Raw genomic sequence first — 18,399 nt, 5'->3', positions numbered from 1 at the left:
CACAGACTCTCTCTCTCACAAACACACACACACACAGAAACTCACACAGGTAAACACCCACACACACAGAATACAGGATGGCAGACAGACTAACAATATTATATCCTTGTATAAGCAAGTCAACCAGTTTCAATACCTGGGCTGTACTGTTCCAGTCCAACAGCATGAGACCTCAATGCATTAAATCATTGTGGGTAAAACTGCTGAGCGTTCAGGCAAGAGTCCAGTGCGATGATGTGCGACATGCATTATGGAAGAGTGAACCTGAGCATGATAATTCAAGTGTCCAGCTCTCCCAATTCACCCAAACTGAGATAGCGGAAGGGGGCGAGAGAGTTATTCAACGATTTCCATGTGCTAGATTTCCCCGCGCTCCAGTGATATGTAAATATGACACTTCGGGAGGCGGTGTGTGGGGGAGGGGGGGGTTGAATATGGTGACATGTTGATTAAAACGTTGGGGTGAACATCGCTGCCGATGTCAGCTCCTCACATCTAATTAAAGCAGATGATTGTCTTCTGGCTGCTCCCTGGCAGTTCAATCCACTGCTGCTGACAGCCCGGGAGGAAGGCCTGCATATTTAGATTAGATTTTGATAATATTTTGGGCGCGCTCCTTTGTCTTCCTCAATCTCTGGTGAAGATGTGATATATCTATTGAGGGCGGGCGCAGTGAACAGCCAAGGGTATCTGAATAAAAATAAGGCAAATTCTTGAGGACAGCTGCGTTGTGTATGGGATGTGTATTCTTAGATGCTGTGTGTAACAACTTGAGCCTTCACTGCAACCTCCTCTGTGAAGAGCTACTTATTTCCTTATTTGACTCACTGTTGAAAGTGTTCCTCTTCGCACAAGCTTTCATATGTCCCTACAGCATCAGCTCAGTTTTGATGTGGAGATGACGAGGTGCTGAATAGCCTTGAGAAGTTTCCCTCTGAAATATCACCTCTTTGAGAAATGGACAACGAGCGTCTCGATGCTGCCGTGCCGACGCTCATTAAGATCGCCGTTTGCATTCCGGTCACGAAGTCGCCGGACGGAGGCCCTGGACATCGCGGCCCCAGAATGCACAAGTGTGTCTAATTAACAAACTCAGACATCGTCAGACTTGCAGTTGAAAGGTCAAAGGTTGGACGGAGTTGATGGCGCACTGACAAGCCGTGCCGAATATAGCCTAGGTGAATTAACACTATTCCTGTGTGTGATGCCTGTGAAGGGTTCAGGATTGGTTTAGGTAGGCTAACTATGGTCTCAAATTAACTGGTAAAAGGTTGAGTATCTGGCCTTTTTTTCCAGGGATTTTTCGGGTTCGTCATTGTTGTTTAACTAATGCTTCCAACTCCAGAAAAGATCAAACAGAAGTTGCTGGAGCGGATCAGAGTTTTTACATTACGGTTGGTTCTCATGTGCTGGCGATTTACTGGACAACAAATCAAGTGGAATTGGATTTAACGAGATTGAAGTCCATGCTTAAAAGCTTCACGAGTGCTGCTAAGTATGGGACAGTGTTAGATGGAACCGGAAAAAAAGTAATGGTCATTGAAAAAGAGCAAAGGGTGAAGTGGCATGCTCTTAGAATACCCAAACCTAATAACACGGCCATAGTGTGAATAATCGATACTCGTTCACAAGATTTCTTTGGAAAGCCACTTCGTGAAAATGGGAAACCATACAGAACGAGCGCTACACGCTCCGCTCCCTAACCGAGCGCTGTGCTGATGAAAATCATGCATTCTTTCATAGTCTAAATCAATACCTCCCACACAGGGGAAGCTGCTCTGGCCTTTTCCAAAGGGGGATTAAGAGTTGCTACATGGGTCTTGACTTTCCGGAGCCCGTGTTAACCTACTGCACGCCGGGTCTCCCCGGGGCCGGGCGCCGGGTGGTGTGGAAGGTACGCTGCGGCGGAGCTGTGTAGCCGGGCTCTCCGCGTGTCCCTGTCGGCTCTCCTGTCCGTCTCTGAGCATGTGAAGTGGAAAGGTCAACATGTTTCCACACTCCTCAAAGTGGTGGGGGGTGGGGTGGGTGGTGGGGGGCTACTCATCACCAAGAGGTTTCAATATGGTATGCAGGAAGAGAGTGGGGTGAGATGGGAACTACGACGATAGAAGGTTTACTAGAGGAAAGAGACCGAACCGAGGGGGAGAGAGGGCTAACGAGCTGCGGCAGGTTCGACCGGCCTAAAAGATGTTACCTTCTAGCCCAAGAGTTTGACACACACACACACACACACACACACACACACGAGCGCTGCAGGGGAGTGTGTCGTCTATAAACCCCCACCCCTCCTATGGACCTGAGTTGACGGCTGGCGCTCCCGCTGCTCTGGGAGGCCCAGTGGGGGGCAGACCGCCAGGGGCTATGGTACCAGCAGACTAGGAAGCACGGGGGCAGCGCCATGCTGGAGCTGCCCCTCACACGGGGGAGGAGAGACAGGGGGGGGCAGAGGCCGGGGGCAGACAGAGGGTACGAGGGGGAGGTGAAGAAAGCGGAGAGACGGAGGAGGGAGATGTGGAAAGAGAGCGAGCGACAGAGAGATGGAGATTACAGGAGGGAGGGACAGAGTGGGGGGGTGGGGGGGGGGCTTTTCAAACGATACAATCGGCCAGGAAATAATAACATGAGTGAGTGAATAAGGAAAGCTCATTTCTCCACAATGAGTATTCTAATCAGGAGATTACATTATCCGGCATGGCGGTGGCGGGGGAGCGAGGAGCCCCTGGCAACCCCAGCGCTGGCGGTGGCGCGGCGTGTGTGAGGGCGGCTTAATGCTTCCATTACTGCAGAGGCACAGCGTTACCCGCGCCCTGGTTCCTTCCTCTAACTTTTCCTTTCCGCTCGTCCGTCTCCATGTTCAACAGTTACAATGGGAAATTGCCTATCAGGTCGATTCTGGCAAAACTAATCTCAGAAATCGTTTGTGGTTATCACTGATCATGATCCATCCGTCCTAACCAGGACAAAATGGATGTCGTATCTCTCCCTTTCTCTCCTCGATTTTCTCCAGTGGCCTCGCACCCAGCTCCCTCGCGCTCACCGCCAGCCGGAAATACCTATTCTCGACCAATCAAGAGTGCGGTGTCTTCTCAGTTAACTTTGTGTGTGTGTGTGTGTGCGACCGCGAACGCCAGCTAAACTCATCCCTGCTCCAAACCTGCAGCTAAGAGCCGAGGTCTGCCAGCCTGCTGAGAGCGCGCAGCCCGCCCTGCAGTAGCTACAGTTGGCACGGCATGATTTCACCCCTGAGTGGATCGGGGGGGGGAAGAAGAAAGAAAGAAAGAAAGAAAGAAAGAAAGAAAGAAAGAAAGAAAGAAAGAAAGAAAGAAAGAAAGAAAGAAAGAAAGAAAGAAAGAAAGAAAGAAAGAAAGAAAGAAAGAAAGAAAGAAAGAAAGAAAGAAAGAAAGAATGGAGGGAGCAGAAGAAAACAAACGCTGAAGGTCAGCATCTGACTGATGGGAGTACCGACAAGCCCATTTGCTCAATCCATCCATTCCCCTCCACTCCCACTCTCCTCTCAAACTCTACCGCTCCCTCCCTCCCTCCCCCTCGCTCGCTCCCTCCCTCCCTCCGGTCTGACCCTCGCGCCCTCGCTGCGCTTACCTGTCTGAGACATCGCAACGAGAAGATGGGAGGAAAATAGAAGGATGCACTAGGGACGAGCGGAGAGAACAAACTAGCGCTGAAAGTGCAGCTCTCGACTCGCCGACGGGCCCCTGAGAGGTTCGGCGTCAAAAAAGCTTGTGAGGTGAGGTGCACTCTTTTTTTTTTGTAGACGTCAGCCACCATAATAACTGTTTACTGTAGTTACACGAACCAGTCTCTTATAACAGGCCTAACTTATATTGATTTGACTTCCTCATCATCTCATTACTTGGAGGCAAGAGCTGGAGCTGGACAGGCGCACCTCTGGGACCTGTCATAGGTCAACTTGACAGCCGCTCATCACCTCATCCAATCAGACGGAAGCAGAGAGCAAATAAGGAGCGCAAACATGCACTAATTAAAAGGACTAAAATTAAATCAGTCAACGCACACACAGACACAAACAAACACACACATCATTCCATATGACAAGTGACAGTAGGATAGCCTACAGTCCAGATTGTGGTCCAGTGTGGGATGTAGCATAGACTGATAAGCTAAAGCAGACATGATCAAATGGAGGAGACGGAGAGGAGACCAAAACAAAGTGGCGGATGACAAACGAGCGTTTCCTGCAATGAGAACATTTTCAATCAGCCCATTGTTTTGAACCAGGCACAGCACCCTACGAAAACATGTCCGTCTTTTGACTCGAAGCGACAGTCGCACAGAGAGAGCTCTCAAGCCTATTGCCCGGGATTCACTTCTCGAATCCCCCCCCCCCCCCCGCGCGCAATGGCATGCGCTTCGGGCATAAGGGTTCACGCCACATGTTGGCTAGAGAACAGCCAATGTTAGTCTAACGTTCCAGGAAACGCTGCAGACCCCTGTGATGAGAGCCATTATGAGGTGGAGCATTCCAACATGAGCAATTGGCAGAGCTAGAACACAGGCAATAATACAATTCAGATCATTTCAGATCAAACACACATTTTCATGGTCCTGGACTGCAGTGTATATCTGTGTGTATGTGTATGTGTGTGTGTGTGTGTGTGTGTGTGTGTGTGTGTGTGTGTGTGTGTGTGTGTGTGTGTGTGTGCACGCGCGGCTCACCTGCAGCACGGTCTGGATTTTGGCAGAGACGTCGGCCTGCTCGTACAGCTTGATGCCCTCTTGGGCCCCGGCGGGCGCGGACGCCACGATCTGCTGGAGGTGGGTCAGCACCACGCTGTGGGCGTGGGCCACAGCGTTGAACTTGTCGAACAGCAGCTCCAGCAGCTCCAGCAGCAGCCTGCGGAGGGCGCCAGAGATAGAGGGCAGCGGTGAGGCTACTGCAGACCGGGGGAGGAGGTGAAGAAGATGGGAGAGAAGAGGTGCTGCAGTAGTGCTGCAGCGTAAAAGAGGAGGGGTACGTCGTCACGAAACGTTTCACCGTCTCCTCCTATCCTCCACTAGTCACCTGCCTGGACATGTCTGAGGAGGGGATGCAATTATGTTAGATATTACCTCAAGGAAGGAAGGAAGGAAGGAAGGAAGGAAGGAAGGAAGGAAGGAAGGAAGGAAGGAAGGAAGGAAGGAAGGAAGGAAGGAAGGACAGACGGAAGGACGGACGTACGGACGGACGGACGGAACGAAGGCAGGCAGGCAGGAAGGCAGGAAGGAAGGAAGGAAGGAAGGAAGGAAGGAAGGAAGGAAGGAAGGAAGGAAGGAAGGAAGGAAGGAAGGAAGGAAGGAAGGAAGGAAGGAAGGAAGGAAGGATACATTTTCAGAATATTACACACGCCGAAGTGTGATAGTTCATCTCTATACCCTCAAATCCTTTCTATGGTTCTGGGTGGACTTATGCAGTCATAAACAAGATGATTCATTCAATTTGTATGTCTACATGCAAAGCCACTCTTTAGTACTATAGCTACAGTATTCACCTATTCAAGAACACAGCTTTTGATACAGAGCAGGAAGGAATAAGTGCACAGTAGACATGACGTCCTCCACCAATGATGTATCGCCCTTGTGTCAATCAAGCAGTGGAAGCAATAATTTGCAGGTTTATCTTCTGATACTACATTGATCCAAACTTCAACAGGAGCGCACAAGGAAAACGAACAATGATCTGCAACAACGTCACAGTGACGCCAAAACGACACTAAAATATCTCTGATGCAAGAAAAAAAAATTATATATTTTGCTATTTTGCTTTTAACTGGAGCTCAAAAGTGCTGCCACTGTGTGTTACTGGAGGTCTAAAGTGCTGCCACTGTGTGGTCTCAGATACTGGACCTTCTTTGTCTTCTGTGTCTTTCCCGCAGTCTGCAGATTGAAATCAAAACCCCCACAAACTTCCATTGTTATGCTAGCCACCTTCGTCCCAAGTAGTGCTCTGCTGAACAGCATGTGTGTGGACCAGCGGGTACCAGCATGGCGCCCCCCACGCCTCACCAAACGCTTGCTGGCAGCTGTTTTGTGGCAACAATTAGCAGCATCTGTCAATGCTGCACTGTCCTCCAGGACTGACACACATCTGTCAGGGGTTTTGTTTTCATGGTTTGTTGGGACACGTCGGCGGTGCTGAACCTCCTAATGAAGCAGAGTGAGGAGCTCTTAGACGAGAGGCTGGGAGTCAATACTTCAAAATGGCTTCCTTTGCTTACAGTGTGAGTTAAAGGTGCAGTGGGCGGTTTGGCTGAGAAGCACTTTTTGTTATATTTTTTTGCAATTCATATTACATCCCTACAGCAATCAATAACTAAAGTGCTCTGACACAAAAATGAAATAAATTTGTAATCTGTGGACTGTAATAAGTGCGTCCAATCATTTTGAGTTGCCAACTTGAAATGATTGGATGGCTTCCCTGACTATCAACTTACCTACCTGCCTAGCGAGTGTCATTTGGGAGGCCTCAAGGGAGGGGTGGGGATTTTGTCGGTTGCATTTTTCAAAATCTTTCACTTTTTTTTTAATTTTTCCTAAGTCTAACAGGATATCACAAACCACATACAACACCGTTAACTATTTTAATAATGCCTGCTTCATTCCAGGCAGGCTTGAGGGATCGGGGTGTAGATAGAGATGGATGTTTCACTAGAGACCGTTTGGTTGCTTGTCTGTCTCTAGGCTGGCGGGGAGGGTAAATGTTATGAATGTGTGGGAGGTGGTACAAATCACAAGAAGCTATGCTTCAGCGAGCACCAGGTGTGTTATGGAGTGAGGAGCTACGATAGTACACATTCTCGTAAGCGCGCGCACACACATACACACACACGCACGCACACACATACACACGCGCGCACACACACACACGCGCGCGCGCGCACACATACACACGCTCTATTCTGTTTATGTCCGTCTCCCCCCAGGTGTTTGTGATCATCCATCTGATTGATAATCATCCTTCCATCAAGCCCAGCTGTGTTCCATCGGCTCCCTGGTCCTGTCGTCCAATCACCTGTCTACATGTCTCTTATATACTGCATATGGCTGTATATGTGCAGGTTAGAGGGGAAGGGGGTGGTTATGCTATGTTGTTCATTTTGTTGATTAGTCAATTCTTGCTACAGTCTTCTTTCCTAGTTGTTTGGGTTTAACATGTTTTTGTGGTCCCCGGTTGCCGTGTCATCGAGGAGGGCAAGGTAAGATACCCTGCGGTTTAAACTACATCATGTAAGTAACCATTTGTCTAGAATAGAACACAAAGTGTATTCTTGCCATATATAACCATCCGACCTACCCTGGGGCTATGGGGACACGGCTAGTTTGCCACACAGCCAGGAGAGGGCGCTCTGGAGTTACGGGTTTCACAGACACCTGTCAGGCGGCCACTCAGTGTGTGTGTGTGTGTGTGTCCCTGTAGGCATTTCAAGGAACCTACACAGTGCAAGGTCTTAATACACACATACAGATGTCAAATATGCGCCAAATCACAGATTACCACATCTACCATAAGTATTAATGCCCCAAAAAGCATGATAGATTTCACTATGAAATGAAACTCTCAGGGTGTTTTTGACGAGCTGCCGGTGTTCCACTGTGCGGTAGGCTTGCCATTGTCCACAGCAATAGATTTGAATTATGCAAGAATGCCTTCTGTAGACTACGGTACTTTGGTGGGAGTTTCCATAGCAACAGGCCTCGACTTGAACTCGCACAGGCAAACGGAGACGTACACACGCACGTACACACAGATGTGTACGGATGCGCACGCGCACACACACACAAAAACGCACGGACAAACACGCAAACTAATAAGCAATATGGGGAGAGAGGAGTTGAGAATGCGCTTCGGTGTGGCTGAATATGTGCAGGTCCTATGGGATCCAGCCGGGGGCCGAGTGAACATCTCTGACAGAGAACAAGACGTTCCTTCTAAATGGTTCTAGATCAATGGACTGAGACAAGTGGATTGAATTTGGGAGTGTGCTGTGTGTGGGTACGCGCGCGTCTCCAGACTCCGACATGAGTCTGGAGCAGCAGAGTGTCTGTGTTTATAGTCTAGGGCAGGTGGGTGTCGAGTCTTACCCCAGTGTTTCATACCTGCTTGTCTGAGTACATACATCCTTGGGCTGCATCAAACCGTGTCTACAGCCCTTCTACCCTTCACTAAACTAAAAACGATTTGGTTCAGTCACTTCCCCAGACTGGGGGGGTCGGGGGGGGGGGGGGTTAGGTGAAACTAGAGGGAGGCAACTTCTTGGAATGAAACTCATCAGTGTCCCCTACATGAAACGTCCTTCTGACATACCCACAATGCTTCAGAAGACCCACACACACGCCGCCCTCTCGAAACGCTGACAACAAAAACGATGCTGTTGGGAGATGCGGTACACAGAGCCGGGGGGGGGCTACTCCTCTCCTCTCCGCTGAGGGTAAGTGCTTTCTTAAGTGCCGTCATTATCTCCCTTGTTCTGCGCCATCTTGTTTTTCACCCCTTCTTTTGTCCGTCGCCTGAATACTGGGGGGGGGTGATTCAGCAGCGGCAGCAGACTTTGTACATTTCTCCCATTTCCGCAAATGAGGGACAGTTGTGAATATGAAAGGCGGGCTGGGAGTGATCTGAGCGAGGATAGAGGGGAGGGCTGGCGGGGGAAGTGAACCTGGCTGCTCTCCTGGCAGCAGAGGGTAGGGCGGAGCGCCGGGCGGCTCAACGGTGGTTCTGACGCGGGCGTGTCGAGGGGAGGGGGGGGGTCAGATTGATCTGAACGGAAAGATTCAATCTCTCTAGGGTCACAAGCTCTGGAAAATAGAGTTCCTCCTTGATTTTTTTTGTAGTTAGTAGACTGGTTTTGTGTGTGTGTGTGTGTGTGTGTGCGCGTGTGTGTTAGGGAGGGTGGCTTCTGTTACCACCGTTCCCCTCCTATTAACATTTTCCATACCTACCCTTTCACCTCTGAGTTGGTCAAAGCCACAGAGAGATTGACCCGCCTCCCCGCTCTCTCGCTCTCTCGCTCTCAATCTTTTTATTCCCTCCCTCCCTCCCTCCCTCCCTCCCTCCGTACCGTGGCTGGCTCTCCTGAGCCAGGTTCTCCCCTCTCTGGTAGGCGTGGTCAGCGATCTGGGTGGTGGACCTCTTGAGGATCTGCTGCAGCTCAGGTTCCAGGCGCTCCATGATGGCCTTGACCGTCTCTGGGATCTTCTTCAGCTTCGCCAGGCCCTGGGTGAGGAGGACGATCCCTCACTAGATACAGTATCTCATTTTACTATGCAGACAGGTGTGTGTGTGTGTGCCTACCTTGATGAGGATCCCCATGAACTCTGCACTGTTCTCCTCTGGGTCCACCTCCGGTAGCTCCTCGCGAGCCTCCTGCTGTGCCTGCAGCTCACGAACTGGACACACACACACACGCACACACACACACACACGGAAGGAAGCAATAATCATCAACCCAGCGCTCCCACAACTTTCCCTTGTCCTCTCTAGAGCCACTCTTTGGAGAAAGTTAAATAGCAAAATCAACAGTTAATTTGTCTCTTCCTCCCTCTTCTCCACACCTGCATCCTCATCCCTCTTCCTCCTCCCTCTATCAGAACTAGCTGCATTAGCAGCTAAATTGAGAGTGGCAGAACAAAGCCATGAATCCCACGCGTGCAACCTCCAAATCCCATCAAAGCAGGCTAAAAGCTAAGAGACTACATTTTCATGGCATGACTATAATTTGCGTAATAATGACAATTTCCATCTACAGCAAATGAGGTGTGCAGAGGGCGAGGCCATTAGACAAAAGCTACCGACTTGACGTCAAAGGAAGCGGCTGCTAGCTTCCTGACTGTTTTCGCTAGCGCGATGTAGCACTTAGCGCTGGCTAATTGCTAGCATTTTAAGCTAATGCACAGTTCAGTGCCGGGGAAGGACTCGGGGCCCCTGGGTGCAAATTAACAAGCCTCTCTACCTGTATTAGTGAGAATCAACACATGAACAGAGGCAATTATGATGGGACAGACTAATCAACTCTTATGGTGGGAGAGAGTAATGAACAATTATGGTGGGAGAGTAATCAACTGGCTAGTGGGGAGGGGGGGGTGGATGTGGGCTGTCTTATGAGTTGGAAATGGGGGAGGGTGGCATGTGGGTGGCACAGCTGGGGTGGGCAAACAAGGATGGTGGGGGGGAGGGCAGTGATGAAGAGGAGAGAACGAAATGGAGGGAGAGAGAGAGAGCGAGGCCGAGGGAGGGAGACGGAGAGAGTGGCCCAGTCCCAATGTCCACCCTTGCAGACTCGCAGACTTAAGAGCGCGCTCCCGCGAAGTCCGCGAGGGCTTAGGGGTGTCCCAATGTCAACTCGGCAAGTGCGTGAGGGCTCTCCGGCAGCCATTTTGAGCCCTTTATGGCCCCTTCCCGTAAGTCTGCATTTCTGCAGACTTAGCCCAAGGGAATTACCCACAGTTCATAGCGTCGTGACGTGAAACACGGGGCTACCTGAAGAACAGCCAATAAACAAGCACGGACAGATCAACCAACCGTAACGTTCACGTTACAGAACAAAATATGTTTTCATGTTTTCAGCTGGACTTGCTTATCTGCACAAGTAGCCTTATAATTAATTTGGTTTCATTATTTTTAAGTATGGGTTATTAACCCCATGGGTTTGTATAATGTGATTTATTTAAAAATATGTAGGCTATGGTTATAATTTACATCGATTTCTGTTGCTCTAAATCATATGATTGCCCAGTTAAAAGCAGTATGACATTAATTACCCATTTTGGTGCAGTGTTCTTTGAATTGAGATTTCCAATATGAATATGGAAAGAGTTGTGAGGTGCAGGAATGTGTATACATAATATATTATCATTCTTAAGTTAATACTTTTGGATTCATCACAAACAAGAATCACAGGCAGTAATGTAGGATCGATGCGATCCTACTAACAAATACTGGGTTGGGTTGATATTTGATCGCAGATGCGATCGCATATGACCACAAAATGAAATGATTTCAAGTTGAACAAATGTTTTGAGGGTAACACAGAGAGTTCTGATAATGTAAAGGGGATTTGACTCAGCCAAAATTAATTTACACGAAGGCCTACAAGAAAAACATGTACAATTTACAAATTGATTTAAAAAAAAGCCCCATGCCCACAATAGTAAGAAATATGTTTTCACGTCAATGTAATGTGATGTCACAAGTGCTGTCCCATTCCCTTGTTATACCAATTCGAGCCCTTGCAGCCTCTCACACTCGATCACTTCACCAGGTGACGTCAATAAGTCTGTGAGGGCTCAGGGCTTGAGGGTTTAGGGGGGACATTGGGACTGGGCCAGTGAGATGGTGCCTAGCAGGAAAGGGTGAAGCCCACAGCATGACTCCTGCGAGTCTTGGAGAAGGCGCAGTGTGCCCAGCGGTACAATAACAAACAGCAGTAGAGCAAAATGGCTCGTCTAGAGGAGAGTGGTTACAAGATTGACTTCCTTTAATCGTCTCGCTTGTGTCCGGGGGCCCGCGCAGCCTGGAGATAAACGCTGTGGAAATCAGAAATATTGTGCACAGTGCAGCTATGGGGACGCACGACACTGAGGGCGCTCTCACGGTACTGAACACTGTGGCGTTCTCCCAGACTCCCAGATGAGCTGTGAGGATAATGAACGCTGCACCCCTGGACTGTGCTGACAGTGATTCATGGTGACTAATGGCACGTATGGCAGGGCCGGGATGATGATGATGATGATGTCACTGCGGGGAGGTAGGGGCCGTGATGAAGCTCTAATGATGCTGTAATTGTACTCGGCTGGCTGTGGGGGGTGGGGGTAATAAAAGTGTGATGTGTGCGGGGTAAAACAGTGCGTGTGTGTGTGTGTGCGCTCGTGCGTGTGTTCTCTGGAATGCATCGCAAATGACATGTTAATGCATGTACAGGCAGTGGTGAGCTTCACGCTAATCAGTTCACAATCACTGTGAACATCAACAGAGAGCTGTTGTTCCAACATTCCAACACATTTTTCAACCCATTGGACCTCATTCCTGAACACAGTTAAGAAAAAGTTCAGAAGAAATGTCTTAACTCCACTTACGAAGTTCCCGGGACAATTCTGGCGTTCCTGAATGGTTTCTTATCTGGGATTTGTTCTTATGTAAGAACAGGATTTAAGAACATGGAAATGCAGTCGTAGGTAGGCCAGATTCGAGTGTGCCCATGTTCGCAAGGGCTGAATTTATGAGAAATCCGAGGTGAGTGCATTCACATCAATTCTACAGTCATCCTAGGCTTGAAATAATAACAATAAATACGAGAATATTTGTATAATTTCCAATTACGTTTCACATTTATAGTCATGATTCTACGAGGCATCGTTGTGTCCTAAAATAAATAAAAGCTCTACACAAACACTGCAAATGGCAGTGAATTAATAAATAAGCACTAAACTTGCTATACTCAGACTCAGCACAACAGCACCTTATATTCCATAGTCGACAGAATGGACACATCTACATTGTGTAAATAAACATATACATATCCATAACTAAAATATATGATATAGGCCTACATAATATAGATAGGGCATATCAAGATCCACAAGTAGCCTACTCATGCATTTAACTAAACTGTACAATTTAATCATCTGCTCTCAGCACATCCCATCCCTTTCATGTAGGCTATATATTTTGTATTAAAAGTCCATATACCGTCTTGTTTTCTATTGTTATTTTTTTATTGTTTTTTTCCCCTTGCAGTGTGCACGTTATAAGAGCCAGCGGAGAAACATCTCACTGCTCATTTTACTGGTATGTTGCGTGACGAATAAAACGTCAAATTTGCACGTGAACATCAATGAACTTGTTCCGCGCTGTCTGGGGATTGTGTGTGCACATGACCCTGTAGTAAATAGCTGGAGGGGCGTTTATGTATGCAAATTCAGGTGTACGAGAACACGCATTCAACTTAAGAAGGGGAGCACAGCTGAGAACACTTTGGCAGTTTAAGAACACATTTCCACACATTCATGAATCCGGCGGGGATCTTTCTCAGGGCGTATTTACATATGTTAATGTGCACCATTGATGTGCACCAAAAGCGAAAGTGATGCATTGTTTAATTTCTCAGCTACTGCGGTTCGCTTTCACACAGCACTTTCTTTACTCTGGTCCAAATGCAGCACCACAAGTCACATGAAAAGGCTCAGTGATTGGTCAATATCTTTCTGGGGGCGGGTGCAAGTGTCATGAAAAACTTTTTAGGTCAAACATGTGGCGTGCACAAGGTAGTTGCGTCGGTCCGAGGTCGCGCGCTTTCACACCATAACTGGTGCGCACAAGAATTCGGTTGAAGCCACTCCGAGACCACCTCTTCTGGAGGATCTCGGTGCGGCTGTTTTGGTGCGCACCTGAGCGCGATTGCTGTGTTCACACAGGCCTAAACGAAGCGCTCTCGGGCCCAAAGCTCGTTTGCTGCGCACTAAATAGTGTCTGTGTGAATACACCCTTAGGGTTGGTCTTACGAAGTTCGTAAGCAAACATTTAAGAAGACACAGAAAATGTTCAGGAATGAGGTCCATTGTTCTTTTTTCCCCCCACAATGTCTTTGTAGCACTGTTAAAGTTTTACACCGGCCCCCCTCCCCTCCCTGTACCTCTCCCATTTTGTACCCCAAGCATTCTCTCCTCTGTCACCCCTCTATCTGGCTAGTGGCATGGCCAGGGACTTACCACTGGTGGTGCCAGGGGTGCTAAACTGGGAAGAGTCCATCAGCTTGCGGGGGGTGGACAGACTGCTCACGTCCAATACAGGCAGAGGAGACGTGTCTTTGTTTGAAGGGCTGGAGGGAGAAGATAGAGGGACACCATCAGCATCATCATCATCGTCATCATCAGTCATTGTTTTAACAATCTATTCAACATCATCGTTGTATCATCACGGTCGTGATAGTCCTCCTCATCTTTGTCATCGTTGTAGCATCATCTTCATCACCGACTCAAAACTCATCATTACCATAATCATCATCACCAACGTGATGTTACTGTACATCAGAGGAAGCTGAAATGGTGCTGGACCACACACACACACACATACACATACACACACACTCCTGCCTAGTTGCCTTCGCCCAGTGACCAGGGAAGGATATGTTTTTGGTTGCGTTTGTTGATTGGTTGATTTGTTCTTTAGCAGGATTACACAAAAAATCCGTGAAAATCTGGTGGAGGGGAGTAGCATGGGCCAACTTAGAACCGATTACATTTTGGAGCGGATCCGAATTTCAAAATAAAAGTTTGAATCACTGGGCAGAAACACAAATTAAAACAAAAGCTGCCCGTTTCTCTTCACTTCATCTTTAGGTCTTCTGCTAAACTTTTCATACTGCCAGATAGTGCAGTGGTTAGAACATAGAATACTGGAGTCGCCCGCTTCAGCGCAGGTTCAAATCCTGACTGTTTAAAAAAAAAAAAAAAAAAATTATAACGTTGGCTCTTCGTTAGAATGAGGGGTCAATTCAGCTTTACATACTGTAGATATCAGCTTGATTTATTTGCTGTTTCCGCAAACAGTATTATCTTATCTTTCTACTGTATGCATGTAAAACAAAATAATATCGATCTAGTTGTTGGAGCACTACTCTGATGGACATGTAATCACTCGTCTGTATCACTTCCTCCTGCAACTTGCCCACACTGAAATCACACCCAGGTCCTCTGATTTGATACATGACCACCTGCCATAAACTGTGTTCGAAACCATTCCCTATTCCCTACATAGTGCATTATATAGTGTCCAACATTTTTTTCTAGTGTTCGAATTCTCTATTAATTTCATTCACTATATAGTCCACTACAAAATACCCACAATTCTGTTGAGTGAACAGAAGATGTACCCTACAATTTCTCCCGTATACCACAATGCAGCGCTATCGTGTTTTACCGAAGGAGAAGACGTGAAGAAGATGGTAGCTATCGGTGGCTAAAGCAGTCAGCTAACGTTTCCATGGTTCCTGTAGCTGTTTTGCTGCCAATGTGAGTTTTGAGTTTGCCTCCGTTTATGCCTGAGAAACAGAAGTTGAACCACCAGCATCAAAATGGCTACAGGAATCATCGTTGTAACGCTAGCTAACTGCTTTAGCCACAGACAGCTACCGTTAATGTTATGGAAGCTGTCGTGAGCTAACTGGCTATCACAGTCTTATTGTGCAACTTTACATCTTGCTATTAGCATACAGCATCATAGTTGACAAAACCACACTTGCACATCATTAGAATTTCAACAATTTATTTGGGATTTAACATTCAAAACTGAACATGGAAACTGAATACCACCTGAGTACATTTCAACCTGCTGCCATCAGTGCTCGGTTTGTATACGTGATACTGGGCGCATCTGCTTGCTTGCGTCCGTGAATATCCGACGCAATGACGTTCCCTGTAGTGTCTGAAAACTGTTTAATTGTTCCATGTAGTTCACTATATGGGGAACACTACATAGGGAGTGAGTGAATGAGTGAACGATTTTGAACACAGCTATAGAACCCACTAGCAGTTACATCACCAAAAAGGTTACTCTTCAATGCAGAGGACTGAGTTCAACCATTTCAACTCGGTTACACCAACAAAATGCATACATGGGCGGAGGCCTGCTTCCCACAACAACATTTATGTGTGAGGATGGGGGAGCTTCACAATGAGCCATTTAGCAAGTCTGAGCCCCGCTGGTAAACAATGCCGCCTGCCTCTGCAGTGCAGAGTGCAGACCCTGGCGCTGCTAAGTGACTGGGACGTATGGAGGTGCGCTGTGGTTTGTGCAGTCCCACTATAGGGGCTATAACCTGTCACTCTCTGACCCCGACTAATAAATCAACCCACCTCAACACGGCACAGCAACGCAATTACTGTGGTGTTCAAAACACACACACACACACACACAAACACTGGACACACACACAGAAGCGTAAACACTGAAGCACACATACAGCACACGCAAACACTGGATCTCACACACACCCACACACACTTGTGCACTACACACACACGCACACTCCATTGCTGAGGTCAGCCACCTGCATTAGGCTAATGCGTTACGTGCTTTTGCATCTTGGTACACAGGAATGAGATGGTTGCTGTCAGCTAACAGTCCTGACGACACTTAACAGTGTGTGAGTTACTCCTCTCACCCACACGTGGGCTGTCTCTAGACCACTGACTAGCAGAAACACGCCTTTTATCATTCTAATCGCTTTTACCGTCCCCCCATCCCCTGAATAAATTAGCTTTGCTGGCTAGTTTGCCTTTGCCTTTAAAGGTACAGCAGCATCGTGTTTTTTGGGCAGTCCATACTTTCCAAAAAGCCCCCCCCCCCCCTTTACCCCCGCCACAAATTCTCCCATAGTCCCCCCGCTCTCCCCTGCCTCCTCCTCACCCATGAGCGAGGCGTCGCTCCTCCTCCCCCAGACTCACCCCTGAGTGAGGGGTCCCCTCTCCTCCCCCCAGACTCACCCCTGAGTGAGGGGTCCCCTCTCCTCCCCCAGACTCACCCCTGAGTGAGGGGTCCCTCCTCCTCCCCCAGACTCACCCCTGAGTGAGGGGTCCCCTCTCCTCCCCCCAGACTCACCCCTGAGCGAGGGGTCCCTCCTCCTCCCCCAGACTCACCCCTGAGCGAGGCATCCCCCCTCCTTCCCCCAGACTCACCCCTGAGTGAGGCATCCCCCCTCCTTCCCCCAGACTCACCCCTGAGTGAGGGGTCCCTCCTCCTCCCCCAGACTCACCCCTGAGTGAGGGGTCCCTCCTCCTTCCCCCAGACTCACCCCTGAGTGAGGGGTCCCTCCTCCTCCCCCAGACTCACCCCTGAGTGAGGGGTCCCCTCTCCTCCCCCCAGACTCACCCCTGAGTGAGGGGTCCCTCCTCCTCCCCCAGACTCACCCCTGAGCGAGGCATCCCCCCTCCTTCCCCCAGACTCACCCCTGAGTGAGGCATCCCCCCTCCTTCCCCCAGACTCACCCCTGAGTGAGGGGTCCCTCCTCCTCCCCCAGACTCACCCCTGAGTGAGGGGTCCCTCCTCCTTCCCCCAGACTCACCCCTGAGTGAGGGGTCCCTCCTCCTCCCCCAGACTCACCCCTGAGTGAGGGGTCCCCTCTCCTCCCCCCAGACTCACCCCTGAGTGAGGGGTCCCTCCTCCTCCCCCAGACTCACCCCTGAGTGAGGGGTCCCTCCTCCTCCCCCAGACTCACCCCTGAGTGAGGGGTCCCTCCTCCTCCCCCAGACTCACCCCTGAGTGAGGGGTCCCCTCTCCTCCCCCCAGACTCACCCCTGAGTGAGGCATCCCCCCTCCTTCCCCCAGACTCACCCCTGAGTGAGGCATCCCCCCTCCTTCCCCCAGACTCACCCCTGAGTGAGGCATCCCCCCTCCTTCCCCCAGACTCACCCCTGAGTGAGGCATCCCCCCTCCTTCCCCCAGACTCACCCCTGAGCGAGGCATCCCCCCTCCTCCCCCCAGACTCACCCCTGAGCGAGGCGTCCCTTCTCCTTGTTCTTGTGGCCCAGGCGACTGGTGGACTTGATGTAGAGGTGGCGGTGCAGCTCGTCGATGAGGACCAGGTGGATGTTGAGCTTCTTGCTGTGGAGCTCCAGACGCAGGTCCCCCAGACCCTCCACCTGCAGCAGGGGACCCTCCAGAGACTCCACCGCTGATACCTGCACCCCCGCAGGGAAGAACAGGAACAGGATTACACCTCAACACATCTAGACAGTGAAGTCAGAAGACAGACAGTGAAGAGGCCTGTCTAATGTGGAGAGGCAGATCATTCCACAATTTAGGGTCTTAAACAGCGAAGGCGCGGCCCCCTCTGAGCTTACGCTTAGTTTTAGGTACTCAGGAGCAGCTGATCAGCTGACCTGAGAGAACGGATGGGTGTATAAGGGAGGAGCAGCTCAGAGGTAGGGTGAGGCAAGACCATTTAGGGATTTAAAAAATAAGAACAGAATTTTGAAATGAATCCTAAAACGTATGGGCAGCCAATGGAGTGAGGCTAAAATGGGGGAAATATGCTCATATTTACGCGTGCCAGTCAATACGCGCTACGGCATTTTGTACCATCTGAAGGCGGGCGATGGAGGACCCACTAACCTCCATATACAGTGCATTACAATAATACAGCCGAGTGGCGACAAAGGCATGGATTACTGTCTCAAAGTGCTGCCTCGACAGAATTGACCAAGGCTCCGAACCGGTTCAAGGAACGGAAACGAAAACCGAAAACGAACGGTATTTTACGAGGAACAGAAACAGGAACGAAAACTAAATGGTCTTTAATTGTTCCAGAACAAACGTTAATTTGAAATCTTTAAAACCGGTTAAAAACGTTATTTTTTCGTTCTTTGTAGTAGGCCTATATAACTTAAAAT

The 18,399-nt window shown here is 49.2% G+C and overlaps 1 protein-coding gene across 1 annotated transcript in view; it reads right to left on the bottom strand.

Annotated features, from left to right (window-relative positions):
* The window catches only part of exoc4 (exocyst complex component 4), a 119,769-nt gene that overhangs the window by 85,702 nt on the left and 15,668 nt on the right, over positions 1 to 18,399 (bottom strand). Inside the window, exons 4-8 of the mRNA XM_084447796.1 lie at positions 17,498 to 17,688; positions 13,720 to 13,829; positions 9,308 to 9,402; positions 9,075 to 9,229; positions 4,696 to 4,873 (exon numbers count right to left, since the gene is read on the bottom strand). Coding sequence (XP_084303922.1) covers positions 4,696 to 4,873; positions 9,075 to 9,229; positions 9,308 to 9,402; positions 13,720 to 13,829; positions 17,498 to 17,688 — 729 coding nt within the window. The remainder of the gene's footprint in view (positions 1 to 4,695; positions 4,874 to 9,074; positions 9,230 to 9,307; positions 9,403 to 13,719; positions 13,830 to 17,497; positions 17,689 to 18,399) is intronic.

This window comes from Borostomias antarcticus (genome assembly GCF_949987555.1).
Source record: "Borostomias antarcticus genome assembly, chromosome: 13".
Classification (NCBI taxonomy): domain Eukaryota; kingdom Metazoa; phylum Chordata; class Actinopteri; order Stomiiformes; family Stomiidae; genus Borostomias; species Borostomias antarcticus.
The sequence above is the reverse complement of the archived record's forward strand: the minus strand, read 5'-3'. Positions and strand labels throughout refer to the sequence as shown.